A 23634-nucleotide genomic window follows, 5' to 3' on the forward strand; every position below is an offset into this window, starting at 1 on the left:
CTAGTAAATTAAATTAAATTAAGAAATGAATTATATAGTACATGTTTATCTATTTTATTAAGTCTTTTTGGATTAAATCATTTATTAACATACAAGATATATACAGTGTACCTACTACTTAAGTATTTTAGTGGATTTTATATAACTTTTTCAGTTTTCTCTGCGTCTGTAAAATAAACACAATTTAATAAGTTTAACAACACATTCTCATGTTATCCCCTATTTTACTTCAGTACAGTAAAAATAAATTGTCCTTACCATTTTCTATGTTTTTCTCTGTCTTCGGTTCGTTCCACGACTGCCGAATACTGGTTCCGAAAATGAGGTAGATGGTATTTCCGAAGATGTATATAAATGAGGACAGGTAGAACACCTTCCGCCATTCTGCCGCGTCACTCTGAAATAAAACATTGGTCAATGTTTGAATACGACGTCCGTCCATGGAATGTAAGAGAAACATAATCTTGTTTGTTTTTTCCCCCTTGCGACAGATTTGTGAGAATTGCATCGCAGAGCCTTTGTTTGGGTGTTACCACACCAATCGATCGAAAATCGTAAAATGGAATGGATTGAGGTCGACTGTTCCATTTTGCCATCGATCAATTATCGATCTATTGGTGTGGTAACACCCTTTCCATTCTCAGGTCCAGAACCAGCGTCTGTACCTACTTGTAGCGCGCATTGTGCGTTATTAATAGGATATTTTTCTTTAAGTTGTACCAAAATCTTTAGTTGTTATAAACCACCATAACCATCATCATTCGCTTGCCCTTTTCCTATTCCATAGGTACTCCTCTGTCGTTCGTCATTTCATCATTCACCTGCTTTCTTTTTATATCATCTCTAACACAGTTCATCCACCTTTTCGTTTCCTTCTTACATCACTGCGGCAACGACATCAGAAAAAAATAGTTGCTTGATTTCAAATATTATATTTTTGTCCAGATTGAGGTTTATTATACAGGTAGTTAAATTATTATTGATTTTAAATTTACTGATAAATTAACAGTTTTGAATAATTCACGGTTAGTTTCACTAGACTTATATCGACCTGGAAATGAACCGTGATTACCATACGTGATTGTACGTGATATAATATCGGGAGCTCGAAAACAATACAAAAGGTAATCACGGTTCATATCCCGGTCGATATAAGTCTACTGATAAATTGTAAAAATTACCTCGTCTTTTATAATGGCTCCCGCGGCTAATGGCGCAATAATGGAGATAATATTCGCAAGAGCATTCGTGATGCCAAACATAGTTCCCGCAAAATTGGGCGCCATGTCCAGATGAACTAGCTGAAATAATAAATCCAAGTAAGTATTTTTTCAAAACTGTAAAATTGTTTTACTATTAAGGATGACTCACGTTAGACCGGGCCGACCGGGCCGTGTCCGGGCCGAAGCTTCCGGCGCTTACTTTTCTATGACAGTTGACAGGTGATCACGTAATGCTTTCAATAGAAAACGAAGCTCCGGAAGCTCCGGCCCGGACACGGCCCCGTGAGTCATCCTGTACTTGGGCATCTCGCTCTGGCCGCGATTTGGGTATAGCTATAGGTACGGTTCGATGCACATCTACTTTAGTTTGTTATTTATATTTGGAGCCTGTCGAGTCCGACTGCCGCGCAAATACCTCCTCCGAATATCTCCACTGTCTTTTTATTTCCTATTTAATTACATGGTTCAAATTTGACAGTAATTTTAAAATATTATCTATATAATATTCTTGCTTCAACTACGGTTTTATAATATTAATATGACAAAATATTAGGTACCTAATCTATACATTTATCTACTCAGATCTATCTAGGCAAGCAAACGTTGCTGTTTTAGCATAGAAGGTGATTTGGCAAGGATAATTGCCTTACCAAAAAGCCAGTGAAGTGTCCCACGTTGAGTCCCACCACGGCAGACAGTATACCGACTGCCAGAGTTATGTTACCAGCTGGCACATATGCTAATCCAATCAAGGCTAATGCTGGGCCTATAAAACCTGCAAAATATAGGTAATATTAAACTAGTTTGTCTTTCTAACTCTAGAATGCTTGATGATGATCTGGAATGTCGTTTTCAACTAGTTATTTTCAAGTAAGGTTTAGTTTTGATCATTTTAAGTGACTCACGCTAGACCGGGCCGGGGCCCGGCCGGAGCTACTGGCGCTTCGCCTCTATGGAAAGCACCACGTGATCATCGATCAGCCGTCATAGAAAATGACATGTCGGGCGCTTCAGCCTGCCTAGCACGGGCACGGCCTGGTCTAGCGTGAGTCATCCTTTATACTCTAAATAAGTTACTGGCCATAGACCTAACACACGCAGTTTATGTCATTCCATTTTGCATTAATAATTACTTGCGATATTATTTATTATTATAACAAAAAATATATTACCGATGCTATTGCTAATCTTCCTGGCAGCAGTAATACTGACCCAGCCCTTACCGAGGGCATAATCACATATGAAGCCAACGGGAAAGCTGAGGATGTACATCACGATGTAAGGGGTGGCCGACAATACGCCATTCTGAAAACACAAGTATATTTTTAAAATTCCTCAATCGTCTATACCACGGCATCGACGGTTAAAAAAAGGGGGTCACTTTGTTTGACATAAAGTTATAAGTCATTGTATTTTATAGTTTGTGATACTATCATTAATTAGTCCTAAAACTGAAACCGTTAACTTTTCAGGATTTTCGTAAGATTATCCTATTGATAAGTTAGGTTAGGTTAGGTTTGTTGTATGGCAATCCTGATAAGTTACGCGTATCTGAACCAAACAAATTATGACTAACGAAAATGCGAACAAACGATACATTATGACTTAAAACTTTGTCGGAAACAATAGAGACCTTAAAAAAGCTAAGGTTCAGGACTTATTATGTAGTGATTTATTTATACCACATAAGTCCGTATTAAAGAGTTTGTATTAAAAAATCCAAAAACATTTTAAGAAAATATATACTTAACCACGACGGCGTTGGTGAGATGACCTCGACGCCTTTAACAGGAAATGGTGGGAGACGGGTCAAGACCGGGATGTGTGGTAAAGGAGGAGGGAGGCCTTTGCCCAGCAGTGGGACACTCTAGGCTCACATAAATAAATAAAATAAAATACTTAACATACCGCTTTGATGTTGACTCCCAGAACTTGGCTCATGTAAGACGGCATCTCAGTCATTAGGGTAAAGAATCCCCAGTTTTGGCAACAGTGCACGATGATCAGACTGATGAAGGGCGTAGACGTCAACAATGATACCCATGGCATTGGAAGTGACTGCAATTCATAAGTAAAACAAATATATATTGTAAATAAACTAATAAAATATTATTTAAAGATTCAATTTAAAACTAACCTTTTTACCTCCAACTTGACCAAGAGAAGTCTGAATATACAGCTTCTCTTCTTCACTTATCAATTTCGAGTTTTGAGGTTCTCCTGCTCCGATAAATATATAGACGAGGGTCCAGATGACTCCACATGTACCAACAAAGTAAAATATGGCAGCCCAGCCCCAATAGTCTGCCAAGAAGCCAGCTGACATCAGCATAACTGCTGTACCCAATTGAGCTCCTGGGAAAGATTTGAAAAATTCTACATGACGCACAATTTAGGAACCTATACGTAAGTATTTAAGCAAAATGTAACATAGATGTACTCTAACTTTACATTGTGACATAATACAATACATAGCCACAAACCAGTGAACAGACAGAAGTATTAAAAGCTGAGAACATAATAAAAATATTTCATCAGATAATTTTCATCTTGTCACCATGCTTTGTAATTTGACATTACGAGTTTGCTTTTACCGTAAACCATAAACATTTTATGAGCTACAATGCCATTCTAATCACTTATCTTGATGAAGGTATGTACGTTTTATGAGTTAGTATTGTTCAAAATGTAGTACCTACAAATTTTGTACAATTGATTACACAATTAACACACCGCATTTCCTATAGGTATGGGCAGGAATCAAACTTTCTGCTTTATTTAGCTTCATTCACTTTTTGATACCGTAAAATGGGGTAAATAGGGATTACGAGGGCAGTTGGGTTATAAATGGGGTGAGGGGGGATGAGAGAGGGGTGTGTTGGTTTTTACAGGCTACTGCTACGTAAATTATATATATTAATAACATTAACAAATCAAGCTATTATAATGTTCATAATCCCAAAGTGTCGATCCAACAGTTTTCAAAACTCACCTTAGTAGGAAATCCCTCGTCACCCCAACTACGGGGTGAGCTGGGATTTCCTACTATTTCGTGTTTATCTCTAAAGTTATGAAATGAAACAACAAATTATCATTGACATACTAAAATTCATACACACGGAACAATTTTTTTTATTTAAATCAATGTGCCACATATAAAAATAAACTTTTATCCAGGTTTGAACTTCGATTTCATCCCTACTCACCCCATTTTACGGTACCTATATAAAATAATTTGACTAGAAAACTGATTACTTAAATTAATTTACCTGCATAAATAAATGTCCCTAACCGACTTTTTTCTTCTAACGGCACCCATTTTCCGATCAGATTGTGCATGCTTGGAAAAATGACTCCTTGGGCTAAACCTTGCAGCACCCGACATGCGCATACTGCGTACCAGCCACCCTGAAATTAAGAAATATTTTGATTTCTTCCCTTATTTTAATTCCTCCACTTTTATACATACCTATGCCACAAAGTTCTTTTGCTTCATGTCGTTTAATACCGGTGAACGCTATCAACAACGAATAGATAAATAGATACTAAATAGATGTGCTAATAACAGAGGAATTTAAGAGATATGTATTTGATCAGCATGTATGCTCAGCGTCTGACCTAGTTTGCCCACTGGGTTGGAAGGTCAGATTGCAGTCGCTTTCGTAAAAACTAGTGCCTACGCCAATTCTTGAGATTAGTTGCCAAGTGGACCCCAGGGTCCCACGACCCGAGGCAAAATGCCGGGACAACGCGAGGAAGGTGATGAGGTGGTGGTGGTGATGATATTATCATAGTCAAAAAATTACGCTGAGCATACGTCATCATAACTTTTAGTTACAAGGACGCTTCGAATAGTTGATAATTTATTTATTAACGATGAACAATAAATTGGGATCAAATCGGTAGCATCTATCATCATCATTGAACATTGAACTTCGTTTGATCCCTAATGTGTACTGAACTTGATACCCTGTATAGTAAACATTACCAGATGATAACAATATCCAGTGGCATACAAAAACAAACAAATCAACAAAATCTTGAAATTTGACTACTCACACGAGCTAACAGTACTGACGTATTGATCGACGATGATTAGGAGATGACAGATGACATTTTAAAGATTGGCGTAAGAGCACTTAAGAAAGGTCATCTAGTATATCTAAGATATGACACATTGTGAGTGAATATTCTTTATTGAAAGATGGTAAATACAGAAGTTACAATAACTATGAAGATTGATATTATTGATATTATTGATATAAAATAAAACTAAACATAACTAGAAAAAAAAAATTATAACATTACTAAATAGGAAATAATAGTACATTTCGATGCTAGTGCGGAAGGTATGTCATTACTTCACGAGTACCGAGATATCTTGCCACGAGCCGCAGGCGAGTGGGAAGACTCGGGACGAGTGAAGAATGACATTTCCGCACGTGTATCGAACGACGTTTTTTAATACAGTTGCGAAAAAATAAGTAAAACATTGTTAATCGTACACTAAACAAAAGTGGTAACAGTGACAGCTCGCTTAGACGTCGTCTTTAAGTATATTATATCTATGGGCGTTTGGCAGCTATTCCGTTCCATTCAGACACCTTATTAAGAACGGAATTTTCAATATTCAATATTAAAAAATAAACGTGTTATAATGATGAAGAGGTAAGTATTAAAATATGAAATATGTATATTTTTCATATTCTTACATTAACAGTAGGTTTTTATGCTGATTACGACGTTTAAAGGAAACTAATATTAACACTCATCAATAAGTAGTCGTGAATTGGAACAAGTATAAATTTAAAAAAATTGGAAAAGTAAAAAGCACTAGTTCGACATAACCAACTTTCCGCACGCTAAACAGCTACGTAAAGTAGCACTTTGTGAGCAACTGTATTAAAAAATCTTTAAAAGTATAGGAATCGGAATTTAGAGGATCTTCAATAAATATAAATGATGATAGTAGCCACCAGAATTAGAAAATGGTACACCTAACGCTATATGTGATTATGCCAATCAGGAGACTCGAGACATTTCCAAAATTAAGTCTCAGTATTTTGCAGTCAATACAAAACTTACGTATCAAAAAGTCAAAGAGCTGGCGCAAGATAGGGAAAGCTGTAAGATAAGTACTCCACCGATAAGAGAATAACTATTAAGTTAATAATGATATAAAAACTTACGTAAACTGCAGTAGTTGGAAGAATCAGAGTGATGATGGAGTTGGCTCCAACACTAATGCCAATAAGGAGACTGCCGCCAACCTTCTCAGCTAGGAGGCCCCCAGGAACTTGAAGAATCACATAACCCCAGAAGAAAGAGGACAATATCACGCTCTGGATCTGCATATTCCAGTCGAATGTCTGAAAATAAAACAGATTTACTACACTATACTATAAATCTATTTGTATATGTATGACTGTATGTTATAAATAAATTTAAAAAAGATTTGTTAAGTATTTATGTACCTATTTTGTTAGGACCATTTGACAGTAACGTGATTGTGGCTCCCTTTTGCTGCCTTTTCCTTCTCTGTTTTTGAGGAAAACGCGTCGAACGTACGCACATAATTTACGGAAAGTAGTACCTAATCATAGTTATGCTACAAATTTGTAATATAGGTATTTGTTGTCCTCATCGACTTGAGTTAAAATTTCATAAACCACCTATATGACTATGACCTCTAATTTGGTACATTTACCGTGTAAAAATGCTTGTTTCTATGTAGAAATCAAGAAGGTATTTGAAATGCTACGTTATTCTTAAACACTATTGAAATCGAATTTAAAGTATCATATATCATAGGCATTAACAATTTGAAAGTTTGGGCAAGGTTATCAGCCTTCCCGATAGCATATCTAATCTTATTTCGAATCTCAGGTCTTTGCGTAATCACAATCACGACTCAGGTACCTACTGTACTAACCTAACCTAACCTATATGTCTACCATCAGTTTTGACATTGACATATACGCTCACGTCTACGTAACTTACTTTCTATGCATCTCGCTCGTACTAGCATATTAGTGCAAGCGAAATGTACAGAAAGTAAATTACGTAGACGTGAGCGTTATGTCAATGTCAAAACTGGTGGTAGACGTACTAACCTAACCAGGCGGCTTAGCACGGTCGCGTTTTTATCCCTTGTCACCATGCCTGTCACGTTCTAACAAGTATGTAAGTGCGAAAGGGACGCGCATAGTGATAGTCGATAAAAATGGAACCGTGCTGAGCCCGCAGTATAGAAAACTTCGACAATCTCTGTTCAGAAAGAAACTAAAGAAACTATTGTTCATCTAGAATCATAATAATATATTATTAATCTTATTTACCTATACCTATGTACAGTCAGCAGTGGCTAAGCAGGAGAGGTGTTTAAAATTACCTTGACACGCTCTTATTCTTTTAACAATAAAGTCGCGTCAAGATCATTTGAACCACTGGCCCGCTGCAGACTGTACGTATATAAAAAAACTTATTATTATAATACGTATGTATGTATCATTTGATCGGCAATATCAGCATGAAAAAGAAAAATTGTAAATGCGGTGAAAAAAAGTATCCAGGTAATTAAAATAATTATAAGATTTATAAGCATTTGTCCACTTTTATCCGTTTTAACTATGTAAAGTACAAGTAAAATAATGAGATTAAAAAAAACCGTAAAGGTTTTTAGAGTTTCGTACCCAAAAGGTAAAAACGGGACCCTATTACTAAGACTCCATTATCTCAGGATTGTGATACCTAGACATTGAAATTTTCACAGATGATGTTTTTCTGTTGCCGTTATAACAACAAATACTGAAAACAAAATAAAATAAATATTTAAGTGAGGCTCCCATACAACAAACGTGATTTTTTTGCCGTTTTTTGCGTAATGGTACGGAACCCTTCGTGCGTGATTCGAATTCGCACTTGCCGGTTTTTTTACTTAAGAAATTTGCTTATGGTTGCCGATTCTCGTCCAAAAATAAACGACACGATAGTTCATTGGATGAATGCGCGCTTGCCGAGTTTTTTAAGTTAATATAAAAAGCCGTTTGAGGCCATGTTGTTAAATTTAGAGAAACAGTGCACTAATTTCTGTGATTAATTTATCAAAAATTCAATAATAAATCAATAAATCACAAATGTCATACTTACCTTATTGTGGTTTAGTTATGACATACGTAACGTCGTAATACGTAAACAACACAAAGTCAGCCTCATAGTAACTTTTATTAGAGTTAGACCAAGATACGAGCGATGACGAGCCCTAACTTTCAACTTTGGCGCGTGGCAAAGCAACAATGCTGCTTAAAAAGCAACTGTATCGCGATAGTATTAAAGTTCAAATCTATATAAAATCCATACTATACTAACCCTACTATAGCAGGTATATGTTACATGAAAATTTTAACTGATAAATGGGATACAGTAAGAATTCTTACGATGCAGTACTCACGTTTTCCGTAGAAGAGTCTGTCATGGCGACGATGGCCATGCTCATGTTCACCCTCATGCCGTAGGCCAAGAGCACCCCGAAGAACATCATCACACATTGTACGTGTCGGATGCCTAACGCCGCTTCTGAAATTGAGTAGGTGTAATTCAATAGTAAGAAGGATAAGGAGAAGAAGCACGAATATCTTTTGTAAGTATGTTATTTAAGTCAAGCAAATCATGGATAAAAAATTCCCACTACTACGTATATTTAAAGTATTTTCGTATGAATAGATAAAGTATTCGGCCAAATACTGAATAGTGGTAGAAGTAGCCGAATACCCGATAGTCCATAATAATATTAATAATTCCCTCCCAACCCTACGGCATGGTATTCGTGCCATATCATATTTTTTATAGTAGGTACATATATGATGCTACTTTACCGCCCTAGTACGGTAACTAGCACTATACGGGCGTATGTCGAAAATTTAAGGGCCATATTATTATGTACTGTAAAACGTTGCACAAAACACGTGCGAAGAGGCAATTTGCAACTCGTGTCGATTTAAAGCACTCCCTTCGGACGCGTTTTAATTTATCACCACTCGTTATAAATTTCCTATTTTCCGCACTTGTATCGTAAATAAACTATTGTTTTACCTTGTGGGAGTGGATTGTCTTTCCCAAACGCTAAAAACACTTTTGTGATTTTTTTTACACATCGCACAATTTTCACTTAACTTCTAGGTAATTGAACAATCATCACATTTAACAGAAGCCGTAACAAAAACGAGTAATTTTTGATGTTTAGATTTTGTAGTTAACATTTTGACAATGTTAATGAACTGCTAGGTAATTTATTATAAATTCAAAGCAGTCAACTAGCAGTTAAAAGCAAAAATCAAACTAAATCATAATTTTGTATTAAAGGAAAAAAAATGGAAAAATTTGGAATATCGCTCGCAGACGTATCTGCTTGATAAAAAAATTGATTTAGTATGGGTTAGCACATTGTTACTGGTGAATTCTCAATGCAACTTGAGACTCCGGTGCCGTTAAAAGATGTAATTGTCTTTCGGTAGATGTCGCTATACGCCACCCCAAAGGCGTGTTTACATAAAGAATGGAATGGAAAGATTTGCGATGTCCTGGTAGGCTTCCGTAGCTCAATTGGTTAAGAGCAACACACGGATTGTGGAGGATGCGGGTTCAAGTCCTGCCGGAAGCGTAAATTTTTCCATTTTTTCCTTTAATACAAAATTTGGAATATCGCTCGCAGACGTATCTGCTTGATAAAAAAATTTATTTAAATCATAATTTATCCTTGTAGTACCTATAGTACGGACAACTGAACAATACGTCAACGTTCCAAGGTTTATCAGTCGATATCGCGCAGTCAGTCAATAATCAATTAAATTTCATAATATAGGAAAAAATTGAAAAATTACGCTTCCGGAAGGACTTGAACCCGCAACCTCCGCAATCCGTGCGTTAGTTCTGCCAATTGAGCAATTAGTTTTCCGTAAATTACTTAGTTTCGCATATAAGAGTAATTTACAACTCTTTGTAACTAACACTGCTATTAAGTCGGGTGAGAATACGTTTGTGCCATACGCCACTTACATTGTAGTGTACTCGAGAAACTGAAAACGGTGAAAAATAGAGATACTAATCCTAAAAATACGTGTGATACCTCATTAGATTCGTCATGATGCCTAGTAAAATGTATTCGAAACGTGTATTAGCACACAAAAAATATTAAATTTATAAACAAAAACAGGGGGAATATGTAGATATTTTTTATTTCTCTAATATCTCAAAAAGTATTAATATTTAAGAAACCAAAATCAATATTATCAAAGAGGAGGATATTTCCAATAAAACATTCCCTACTTGCAGAACCGTATCTCCATTATTTATACATTTTATTCAACGCTGAACACAGCCCTCCGCGCCTCATTTTCGGAAAACGCGCGCGGCGTTAAAAATCGAGTACGTAACATTAAATACAGGGTGTCCCATAAGTGACACGTCACATTGACACTGGAGGTAGACCAAGCCAAGAAGACCCAAACTAACTTAACATGACCCCAGTAAAAGTGGCACGGTTTTCGAGTTATTGCCAAATTAAGGTTTTTCATGAATTTTGACCGTTTTTAACATTGTTAGTGCCAGTGTGCACTCGGTCTCGAAGTTAGTTTTTTTTATGTGTACGGCATCATGAATAGTTAGTTAAGATAACAGAATAGGTATTTTATCGATAAACAATGATAATGCAAGAAAGTACTGGTTTAATCTTGAATTAAATTCACAGCGAAACATTAATTTCGACTTTCGTGCAAACTGGCACTGACAATGTTAAAAACGGTCAAAATTCATGAAAAACCTTAATTTGGCAATAACTCAAAAACCGTGCCACTTTTACTGGGGTCATGTTAAGTTGGTTTGGTTCCTCTTGGCCTGGTCTACCTCCAGTGTCACTGTGACGTGTCACTTATGGGACACCCTGTATAATTTTAAAAGTATTAAATATTCATTGAAAAATTTTAAAAAATTATGGTGTATTTAAAACATGTACCTTCTTTATTAAAAACGATAAAAATGTATCAATAACTATCGTAAAATTTTGTCGCTTTCTGGAGCCCTTCTCATATACATGCTTAATAAGATCACGTTATAAATTTATAAATTTTTTATCGTTTTCAATAAAGAAGGTAGTTCGAGAAAATTTTGTTAATTAACAATTGCCTAACTTGTTGAAAACATAACTTTAAGGTAAATTTCTGCAAGTAGTACATTTGTTGATATGTTTTAACTAACTACATACATAACTAATATGGCTCAGCGATCCAAAGAGGATCTTGGCCTCCGAAACGAGAGCACGCCACTTTTCCCGATCCTGCGCCGTTTCCTGCCAATTATCGGCTTGAAGCTGACGCAGATCCGCTTCCACACTGTCTCCCCAGCGGTATCTGGGCTGACCTACCGGGCGGCCACCAGTCGGTCTTCCCAGGTACGCCCTCTTGGCAGCCCGATCCTCTCCCATTCTTAATAGGTGACCGAACCAGCGAAGTCTGTGGGATTTCGTTTCGCCGATGATATTGGGTCCGGCCACCAACTCCTCGATTTTGGCATTCTTCCGTATCCTCCACGTGCCGTTGTCTCTCTGGATAGGTCCCAGGATCTTACGAAAGATCTTTCTTTCCACTATCAGGAGCTGACTTTCCTCTTTTTGTGTTAGTGTCCAGGCCTCACACCCATACATAAGGATTGGTCGGATAACGGTCTTATATATTCTTAGCTTAGTATTTCTGCTGAGAAGCCTGGACACCAACACTTTATAGAGGGCTGCACTGCATCGCAGGGCGTTTTGGATGCAATATGTTTTAAATACACAATAAAAAAAAAAAACAATGAATATTTAATACCTATAAAATTATATATTTAATGTTACGTAGGTACTCGCTTTTTCACGCCGCGCGTTTTTCCCGAAAATGAGGAGCGGAGGGCTGTGTTCAGCGTTGAATAAAAAGTATAAATAATAGAGATACGGTTCTGCAAGTATGGAATGTTTATTGGAAATATCCTCCTCTTTTGTAATATTGATTTTGGTTTCTTAAATATTAATACTATTTGAGATATTAGAGAAATAAAAAATATCTACTTATTGCCCCTTTTTTTGTTTATAACTTTTGATATTTTTTGTGTGCTAATACACGCTTCGAATACATTTAGGCATCATGACGAATCTAATGAGGTATCACACGTATTTTTAGGATTAGAATCTCAATTTTTCACCGTTTTCAGTTTCTCGAGCACATTATTGGTTTACAGGAGAGCGAAAAGAAGCAAAAACAAAATATTTTTCGAAAAGTTATACATTTAGGTAATATTGAACTTATTTATCATTTAGGCACATATGTTTACTATTTATAATACCATACAACTATTTTGAATATAGTGGTAATCATGAAATAAAAGCATTTTTATTATTGCCATATCCGTTTCTGATGAGTAAATGTTAAACGTACAATGTATGACATGACACAAAAGTGTTGGATATGTCACACTTTTGTGATAATTTTCTGTTAATATAGTGTAATTATCCTATAGTAAAATGCGAATATGGCACAACATTTTTGAAAAATAATGATTTTCAAAAACCGATTAGTGTCAATTATAGCATATTTTTTTACACATCGCACAATTTTCACTTGCACAAACGTATTCTGAGCCGTCGATTAGCAATTAAGTATAATAAATTACTAGTATTAATTATGTGGGTTTTTTTTTAATTGGAGCAAAATGGTTACTAATATCAGCGTATCGTTTTAAAATTAGAGCGTATGGGAGCGGTTTTTTTGACGGCGGCGGGTTCTTGTTACTCTTAAAAGTTGGTACTTAAGTAAGAAGATTATGTATACCCTTTCACAAAAATAATCATGAAAAGGTTTATTTACCTTTTAAAAACACCCACCCTTTTCGTGATTATTTGCGGTTTAAATACTTAGGTATTTTTATACCTTCTGACGACCGGTTGTCCGGTATTGGCGGTATCCTACACGTAATAGGTACATAGACTTCAATAAAGTTTTAATCAGATTTTTTAAACTAGCAAATTTTGATACCCAGCCTCCTAGCTGTAACTTGCAAATAATCTATGAATAAAACTGTTAGTAGTATTATCGGAAATCTATCCCGTTATCCCGTTACGCCTGGTACTCTTAGGCCCTCAGCACACGGAGCGTAAGCGTAAGACATGCGTAAGCGTATCGTAATACGCGTGTGGAACGAGAGCGTTACGAGCACGTATATTGTCAGACTAGTATATTTTCACATCTACCATCGAGATCACATCTCTTTGGACACTCAGCTAAGGCAAGCAGACAGCCCTGTCCCACCCATCCACCTGTCGGGTGGGAAAACTCACTAAGATCTCTAAAAGCACTGGGGTACGTGGGGTCGGTACTTCACAATACCTGCCACAAGCTGCCCTGCGTTGACTTGTATTAATACGAAGATTTTTGTTTTTCTTAGCTATATACATATGTTTTCATGTATTAGTTTACAGTATCGGTCATGGCAATTATAGCTTGAAAGGCTATACAATCAGCAGGTAACTACATAATTACTAATGCGAAATTTTTCGCAGAAATCGCGAAGCGTCTGGTTGACGTAACTGGTGACCGAAGAGCTGGCGGCTACCTCGCACAACGTATCAGCATTGCGATACAGCGAGGAAATGCCGCCAGCATCCTTGGTACAATGCCTCAAGGGCCTATTTTAGATTTAAGCTAGTTATTAATTTCGTTTAGTAGTACCACTGTATATATATTGTATGTAAATAAAGAAAAAAAAAATGCGAAATTAAAGACATTTGATATTCGACCTGATTGTTACAATCTTAAGGTCTTTATCACAGGATACTACTGCGTTTAATGTCGATTTTATAATGTTAATATTAAGGTAAAAATACAACTTTTTAAGCTTCCGTACCCAAAGGGTGAACACGGGACCCTATTACTAAGACTCCGCTGTTCATCTGTCTGTATGTCTCTCTGTCTGTCTGTCTGTCCGTCTATCTGTCTGTCACCAGGCTGTATCTTATGAACCGTGATAGCTAGGCAGTTGAAATTTTCACAGACGATGTACCTATTTCTGTTGCCGCTATAACAACAAACACTAAAAACCGACTACTAAAAAATAAATAATGACACTTCGTTACTTTGTTCTATTCAAGCCGGTACAACATAATCATCAACTTATCGCGTTGAATGATGGTCCCTATGACAGTTTATTTCTAAGTTTCCGTACCCAAAGGGTAAAAACGGGACCCTATTACAAATACTAAAAAGTACGGAACCCTCGGCGGGCGAGTCCGCCTCTCGCTTGCCCGGATTTTATTAATAGGGTAGTTTTAATATTTTTTGGAAGTTTAGCATATTATTAATTCATTTAGAAATGTTACTTAGTAACAATACGGTAAAAAATATTCATTCAATTATTTGTTTAATTAAGCCCAACCAAAAGAGACTTGATGGAACTGTCATAAAGAGAATTCGACGCAAGAGGAATAGTTAATTTAGACAGACTACATTTTTGTGATTAATTACTTACAATACGATAACATTTCCAGACTTTACTTTAAAATTTAAAACAACGAACTAGAATAACTATAGAAGACTGACTTGAGGTCAAAAATGACCCCACGGCTACTGCGCCGCAAACGAATCTACTGTGCCGGGCGGAATTTGACAGCTTTAGTACGACAGCGGCCTTCTGTGTCATAACATAATATGTCAGCCCATATCGGGGGGCACGGCAGTGCCCCCGCCAAGTCGAGCGCGAAGCAAACACTGCCGTACCATCCTTTACTGGAACCATTTCGCCGCATTTTCAGGTCCCTATTTGAGAACCTCTGGATAAGACCAGAACGCAGAAATTTTCGTCATCCAGTAAGCTATAATCACATACTTAAAATCCAAAATTTCAAGTCTGTAGGTCATTTAGTTCCGAAGTTAAGCGAAAGCAAAGTTTCGCATTTATGACACACACTCACTCACTTATGATCATCAGAATAGAACTAGTACTTCCCATAAACTCAGAGAGCTGAAATTTGGTACAGAGTTAGGGTTTAATGGCCACATAAAGGGAAAACTATAAAAACTAGGATAATCGAAGATCTGGAGTACCTGGTGACCCTGATTAGAAAACACAAGAGCCCATCCAAACTATTGGAGATCGACATACCGCCTTTACAAAAAATATTCAAATTGGTGGGCCGCTTCATTTGATGTCAAAAATCGAAGGTCTGAAGTATCTGATGAAGAACCCTCAGCTGGTCTCAGCTGTATTAAGGCTCCGTCAGACATAGGCGTTTTGCTTGGTGCAACATATGTACACACTGTTTTGGTCATCCGATACGCCTTGATGAGCCTTTGGGAAAGTAGTACCCAAGATGGAGCTGATGCTGAACCCTGGCTGTACCTAGTGGAACTCAGGCTTGGTGCAACATATGCACACACTGTTTTGATCATCCGACACGCCTTGATGAGCCTTTGGGAACGCAGTACCCAAGATAGAGCTGATGCTGAACCCTGGCTGTACCTACTGGAACTCAGGTTTGGTGCAACATAGGCCCACGCTATTTTGGTCATCCGTCACATCTTGATGAGCACTTGGGAGAGCAGTACCTGAAATAGAGCTGATGCTGAACGCTAGCTGTACCTAGTGGAACTCAGGTTTGGTGCAACATAGGCCAACGCTATTTTGGTCATCCGTCACATCTTGATGAGCACTTGGGAGAGCAGTACCCAAGATAGAGCTAATGCTGAACCCTGGCTGTACCTACTGGAACTTAGGTTTGGTGTAACATAGGCCAACGCTAGTTTGGTTATCCATCACATCTTGATGAGCACTTGGGAGAGCAGTACCTGAAATAGAGCTGATGCTGAACCTTGGCTGTACCTAGTGGAACTTAGGTTTGGTGCAACATAGCCCCACGCTATTTTGGTCATCCGTTACATCTTGATGACCGCCTAGTGGAACTCTGCAACAGGCACACGACGACAAGTCGGTTAACCAAAACAAAGTGTGCCTGGGTCAAAAACATTCTGTGTTCGCGTCTTTCCTGTAGACATACACAAGAGTTAAGGGCTATAAAGGTTAATTTTCTTGTTTAACCATTATCCACGTGAAAAGGTCCTCTTTTTATTCAGAGAACTGTGATAAAATCATTACTTACATGCCCACAAGCTGTTAACTATTGCCCACAGAAGAGAAAACTAGCGTGTTCGCGCGAACTGTACATTTTTCTCTTACGCGAACACAGAATGTTTTCGACCCGCCTATGTTGCACCAAACCTGAGTTCCACTAGGTACAGCCAGGGTTCAGCATCAGCTCTATCTTGGGTACTGCTCTCCCAAGTGCTCATCAAGATGTGACGGATGACCAAAATAGCGTGGGCTTATGTTGTACCAAACCTGAGTTCCACTAGGTACAGCCAGGGTTCAGCATCAGCTGTCTAAGGTACTGCTCTCCCAAGTGCTCATCAAGATGTGACGGATGACCAAAATAGCGTGGGCTTATGTTGCACCAAACCTGAGTTCCACTAGGTACAACCAGGGTTCAGCATCAGCTCAGATATATGCTAAAACCTTTACCAGAATGTAACAAACACTTTTCTGAAAACCGCATCAAAATCGGTTCAGCCAAACGCGAGATAATCGCGAACAAACATACATACGGGTCAAACTGAGAAACTTTATTTTAAGGCGGTTAAAAATACATAAACTTTGACATTTTTGGCAGTAATGCAGTCGGCAGCTATACTGCAGCAGGATTGCAGCATGCACTACTGCCGACTGAATTACTGAGGTAAATATCAAAAATTCGGTCAGCATCATCGTATTTGACATTTGCTGCAGTAATGCAGTCGGCAGTATTGTCGCAATATACTGCTGCAGGCTACAAAACGCTCGTGAAACTATTCAACGTCCATGATCATGCTTTCCAACGTCCAACGTTCAGTAATCGAGTGACCGCTCGCAGCATGCGCTGTGTTGTGTGTGACTGCGCGGGCGTGATCAAAGCGGGTCGCGCGCGCAGCGCGCCGGCGGGCCGCTGCGTCCAAGCGCAGATCGTGAGCGCCACGCGCTCGCGTCACGCTCGCATCGTGCCCCGCTCACGCCGCGCTTTGAAAACGCTCATGTGTGACGGAGCCTTTAGAGATATGGTTATAAAAAAACTACTAAAAAGAAAAAAAATATGTCAAATAAGAAAATCTAATAAAATAAATCAATATGCCCACGTTTCTACAAAAAGAAGTGAAATCCCACCAAAAACATTCTGTAAAAAACTAGCCAAGTCTCGATGGAGCTGCTTGTTTATCTCTAAAAAGTAATGAAATCTAGACAAAGTCGTGCCAAGTCTAAGGTTCCTTACTGCGATTTCTTTATTATTATAGTTAATGTTGTGTGACTTGGCCGTTGAAGGGTACACAAGGGTACAAAACCAGGTGCTCCATGACACCAAACATACAGTATAATAAATTATTTCCAGTACAGACGGACTTCTAATCATTGATAGAAGTCCGTCTGTACGTCGATTTTATGTTAGATCGATGGTCGATTTGACGCTTCAAAAAGAAGTGTTTGTTTCAGGCTCGCCTATGCATAAGTATTATTGAAATACGCAGCTTTATCAAGCCTACAATTGACTGGTTATTGAATTAACGTTTTCCAAGTGGCAATTTTCCATCGTCAATGAGTAGCGGTTCTGGCGACAGATTGGTGCAATGGTGTCATGGAGCACCTGGTTTTGTACCCTTGTGTACCCTTCAACGGCCAAGTCACACAACATTAACTATAATAATAAAGAAATCGCAGTAAGGAACCTTAGACTTGGCACGACTTTGTCTAGATTTCATTACTTTTTAGAGATAAACAAGCAGCTCCATCGAGACTTGGCTAGTTTTTTACAGAATGTTTTTGGTGGGATAAAATTATTACTTAATTCAGAAAGCCACATAAAATGCCTTCTTGTGCGGTAAAATGATGCCGCAATAATACAATAAAACACAAGAAAAAGGATGGGATTAATTGATTAGTGTAAGTGTAGTTCCTGAACATAATAAATAATTAATGAAATTAACAGACTGTTGTAGACTTATACGCTAAACCAAATGTCTTAACTCTATACTAGTTTCATAATGACTTATGCCTTTTTGATACGGGGTGGCATAATGGTGATAGCGTTATGCAACATATCTTTGAGTAAGTTGGCTATTCATTTTATTTTAAAGCAACTCCGATTATTTGTTTTTATGTAAAATATTAAGTATTTTTTAACTTTTAAAATAGTAATAGAACGTAAATATACATTGCTGGGTCATACATTTTGGCTGGCCTATTTTCTATGGGAAGGTAATTTTTTTTCGCGATTAAGGGGTTGGTCCCGAAGTAAAAGTTGCTCAGTATAATCCCAAAACCTCCCTGGCAACGGAAATGCTGTTATTTTTTAATCACCGTGTATATTTAGTAATATACCGTAGAGTTTCGTATCTTTGCCTGCGCTACCTATTTTCGCCTAGTTTGACATAAGTTGCCATTAACAAAATGTTTCTAATGTAAGCCTTACATAAAACTGCTAAATACAAAGTATTTTTTACGGGTGTCAACATTCTTCGAACAATCTGCGGCTAACTTCACACAGTTGACTTTTAGTGAGGTTTTTTCGTGACACCGACCACACGGCACTTACTTACACTTACGATAATAACAACAATTTTGCAACAATTATACAATTTTGTTAAATTATTTTTTTTTTTTTAACTTATAAACCATTACTCCCCTTTATTTGGCATGTTGGTTAATTTTTGGCAGCCCTAGCTTCATTATAGAAAATGTATGAAAACAACTTCAGACTGTTACCAAACTTCGCCTGCTACCCCGTTTTTTTTAAATATGCCTAGTCTGGTGTAATTAAGGTTCATAGTATATTAGCACATTCCAAGGAGATATGACTTAACATGTGTAAGTCGCAGAAAAGTAAGTATTAGCGGCAAGGCATGCCATAGGCGAAGATTGGGAAAAATACCCAAACATCGCCTATTGCCTTTGGTGCCATTTATGGCCAACTTAACCAATGAAATTCTAAGTTTTAGTGGTGTATACTGATAGTTAGGAGTACTAAAAAACATTTTTTCGTCTTAACGGATTAAAATGCTTTCAAATTTGAGAGATTATTTGGGAAAAGTGTCAAAATCCAGGCGAAGATACGAAACTCTATACTTAGTGTAAATTTGATACTTTAATTAATCTTCTTATTTGTCACAAGTAATCTAACCACACAGCAATACCTCGTGCCACGAATTAAAGTGACGATTTTGTATATCATTCTATCGATACCTACCTACCGAAAAGTGTTTTAAATAAAATTGGGAAACGTTGACCATAATTGGGAACTGTATGTATGTACTGACACTGTTCCAAAATACATACTACGCATTAATACATTATATTTCAACTTTTGAATGTACCGATATACACATAAAGTATAAACATGCGTAATCTTAACAATAAATACGCGTCATAATAATAATTATATGAATTGGTTCCCTCCTGGTTAGTATCATCCTTAGAAGATTTGACAACGCCAAAATATTGTAACGCCGCGCAAGAGGTTTGACGCATAGAATGTTATTATAGCCAATCAAAACTTATATTGACCAATCACAACTTTTTTTTAATAGCGGGAAAATGTTTATTGGATATAATTCATATAATTAAAAGCAGGTGGGACATATTCATAGAGAACGAATAGCCGTCAGTGTCAGTGTGGCTGGGGTCATTTTTGGAAGGCAATTTTCAATGGAGAGCGATGTCTATATATATTCCGTCGCTGATTTAAAATTACTAGCGGTTCGCCACGGCTTCGCATGGGTTACACAAAACCTTAACATTTTACAACCTTCTGATAGGTGAAAACCGCATGAAATTCCGTTCAGTAGTTTTTGAGTTTATCGCGAACATACAGACAGACGCGGCGGCGGGGGACTTTGTTTTATAAGGTGTAGTGATTTACCTACCCTGTTTAGGGGGACATCTGGTCCTTACGAATATCCCTTTTACTGAACTTCAGTATCAGATCTTTTCAGAATATTGTAAACAACCAAAACTACATACAAGTAAATGACCTCCAGTTAAGAGGTTAGCGTTTATATGTTACGAAGCATGTGCTTTCAAGTGAATCAAACCGTTGATGAAATCCAGTTTACAAACAAAAGAACACAATCAGAAAATCAGAACTTACTTGGTTTCTTTACTTCTGTCATTGTATCACTTTAATTAAATTACGCTTACGACTGGAATTGTACTTATATCAAATACTTTAATTTTGGATTTTCAAATTATAGTCGTTAGGTTTTTTCGAATTATCTGCGCGCGAGTCTGCGCATAGCGTTGCACATGCACATAGACTGAGTATTGTTTTCCTTAACTACGATATGTCGCAAGGTAGCCAATTCAATCTGTAAAGATTTAATCAGCAAATCATTGATAAATGTCTAGTCAATTTTGTGTAGATGTTATGGTGAAACTTGGTTAAGTGGGACCTGGATAAGTGGGAAACCTCTATAACTGGGACTCATGGTGCGGTCCCGACACTTTAACACTGAATTACCTCTGTTAGTGAGATAAAACGAACATCTATAACTGGGATTAGTTCTTGTGATTTTATAGTCACATTTACCTCTATGATTGAGACAGAGTGTTTTATAACTATTTTACTGAGACTATATTTAAAACATTACATTTTCTTAATCGTTTTAATAGAAAGTTATAGGAATTGACCTCTGTATCTGAGATAACGTCAATCTATGACCTCTCTAACTTGGACTTTATTGCAGACCAATTTCCATATTCTTACTAACACTTAGCCTATCCACAAATCCCGCATTTTGCATAATTGTGTCTAAACGTCTTCAAGTTTCATTTAGTTAGTTTAAGTATTTAAAACTATCGAAACGAAAGCTAAAATCTTGATAAGTAACAAAAAAAAAACAAAAATTAATTTTCATTTAATAAAGTTCTGAGACGCTATGAAGTCCTTATCAAATTTAATTGAACAAAATCTATCCTTTGTAGAATTATTCAAAATAAATTTGAATAAAAAATTTAACAGACTTAAAAAATATTTAGGGACAACTGGGACAAGGATTACTTTACCATTTTACCTTATTTATTATTAAAGATTACAACTCAAACATAATGTTTACAAAATACCTTATTACGGTATAGTCGCGGGCGGTCTAGAACGCAAAATGACCACTTTTTTATATCACTAGGGTAGGTTAGGTTCGTTAGTTATCTTCAAATGACCGAAGGCCAAACAGCATAGAATAGAAGCTCCGCGACAGCGGGGCTCCGTCGACATCGCTAACGTAAAGATAAAACGAGTAGGCATTTTGCGTCTGGACCGTTCGCGATGTAGACTAAAAGTGATATAGGCAAAATATTACACTAGTCATTTTGCATTCTAGACCATCCGCGAATAACCCCTTATTACTTAACCACATCTATAACTGAAATATCCTCTTTTCTCACCTCTATTAATGGGACCCTCTGTAAATGAGACAGAAATTTATTTGTATAGTGTGAATCAAGCGATCTGAGCTAGTTTACTCAAAGAGTCTCAAGAATACAATACCATTGAGTGGTAAACCACAAATTAGGATAATCCCCTCGTAGTAAAAGCAGATTATAACCGCCTTGAAATGTTAGTATAGATTAACGACTCTATTTCTTTAAACAATAGACTACAAAATACACTAAGTAAATAATGGCTAACCCAAATTTTTTTTGCATTTAACAACCATTGACACCTGTCGTGGCTAAGGTGCATGTGACTTTCCAAAAGATTGAATATGATATTATCTTTTTAGACCATTTTAACCCAATTCAACAAGAAATAAGGTTTAGAATTCAATATACATGCAATGTACTTCTAACTTATTTTGTAAGTAAATTGGTTGGCGCCTACGAGAACAAAAGCAGATAATAGGATTGTAATAGAACAATGCCATTGTTAGTACAGGTAAGTGAACAAGCTCAGTTGAAAGAATTTTATCTATACCTGGCTAACTGAGAGCCTGGGTAAGTGGAATACCTCTTTAAGTGAGACAAATTTGCTCGTCCATTGAAGTCTCACTTATCCAGGTTTCACTGTATCATAATCTAATAGTTAACACTTTGTCGAGCTTTGTCGTATTTTATTTGATTGGCTAATCTACAAGACGCGTTTAAAAGATACTTTCAAACTTAATTGTAACTTGCTAATTATTTTTCGAAGTAGGTATATTGGTGAAGATCACAATACGAATTATTATCATGAATCGTAGTTTGATGAACTATACCTATTTAATAAGTAGGTAGGGTTAATAATGGTCAATAACTGGCCACCTTATTATAGGTACTAAAAATCACCTATGTGTGTATGAACAGGATTCATTTCAGTGGTTTCAATAATTGCCCGCCCTTCAGTAACTAGCCATCTTAATACTAAAATGAATTCTGTTTATAGGTGAATATAATTATTTTTTAAGTATAAGGTGGCCAGTTATTAAACAGTGGCCAGTAATTGACAAACTATCCTAATACCATATTGACGTTTGCTGTTGACAATACCGGATATTTTCATCTAACACCAAAAGTATCGGCCGTCCTAAGTATTGGTGGGCGGATCGAGTGGAGGCAGATCTCCGGGAGCTCGGCGTCAGTGAAAACTGGCGTGAATCCGCGCAGGACCGAGTAAAATGGCGTGCTCTTGTGTTGCAGGCCGAGACTCATTTTGGGTCATCGCACCAAAATAGTAAGTAAGTAAGTAGGTAACACCAAAACTTAACAATTGATGAATTAGACCATCATCAATAATTTTACATCGATGCCTTGGTTTATCAATACCTATAAAGTTATGTATTGAGAGACACTTAATACCTACACTAAGTAATAGTAATACCCACTTGTTACACCGATAGTGTACAAGTGGGTATATTAGTTTTATTGCGAGATTATGAGTGATAATGCATTTTATCTCATTAACCACAATGTGGGCGCTACTGACGAACACATGAGTATCCTGCCGCAATAAAAGTTAACATAGGACTCTCTCCCTTATGGGAATGTAGTTCAGAGCCGGTAACCGCTCCTACCAACTTTTAGTATGTATTTATAGTCATGCATGCCAATACTATGGCTATGTGCGAAGTACATGGTGGGGGTAAGTAAAGCGATCGCATCGCATGAGGTGGTGAAAATTGGGACTAACGAAGGATAGCTTCTTTAACATTTCATACAAGTTATATGGCTCGAAATGGAACTTTAATTTACGATTAGTATCGATTACTCCTGAGATATTCATTTAAATTGTATGGTGTAAGCGAGCATTGTAATCTGTATGTGATGCTTAATATAACTAACGTAT

The 23634-nt window shown here is 37.1% G+C and overlaps 1 protein-coding gene across 1 annotated transcript; it reads right to left on the minus strand.

The window, feature by feature from the left end:
• Window positions 1-229: 229 nt before the first annotated feature.
• On the minus strand, window positions 230-11919 carry LOC134796455 (putative inorganic phosphate cotransporter). The gene is made up of 10 exons (XM_063768648.1): window positions 11592-11919; window positions 8674-8798; window positions 6413-6592; window positions 4493-4631; window positions 3361-3578; window positions 3132-3281; window positions 2396-2528; window positions 1874-1998; window positions 1182-1301; window positions 230-397 (listed from the first exon to the last, which is right to left on the minus strand). The coding sequence occupies exons 1-10, from the start codon at window positions 11917-11919 to the stop codon at window positions 230-232; spliced, it is 1686 nt and encodes a 561-aa protein (XP_063624718.1).
• Between the last annotated feature and the right edge of the window lie 11715 nt (window positions 11920-23634).

Source organism: Cydia splendana, chromosome 13 (assembly GCF_910591565.1).
Source record: "Cydia splendana chromosome 13, ilCydSple1.2, whole genome shotgun sequence".
In the NCBI taxonomy this organism is placed as follows: domain Eukaryota; kingdom Metazoa; phylum Arthropoda; class Insecta; order Lepidoptera; family Tortricidae; genus Cydia; species Cydia splendana.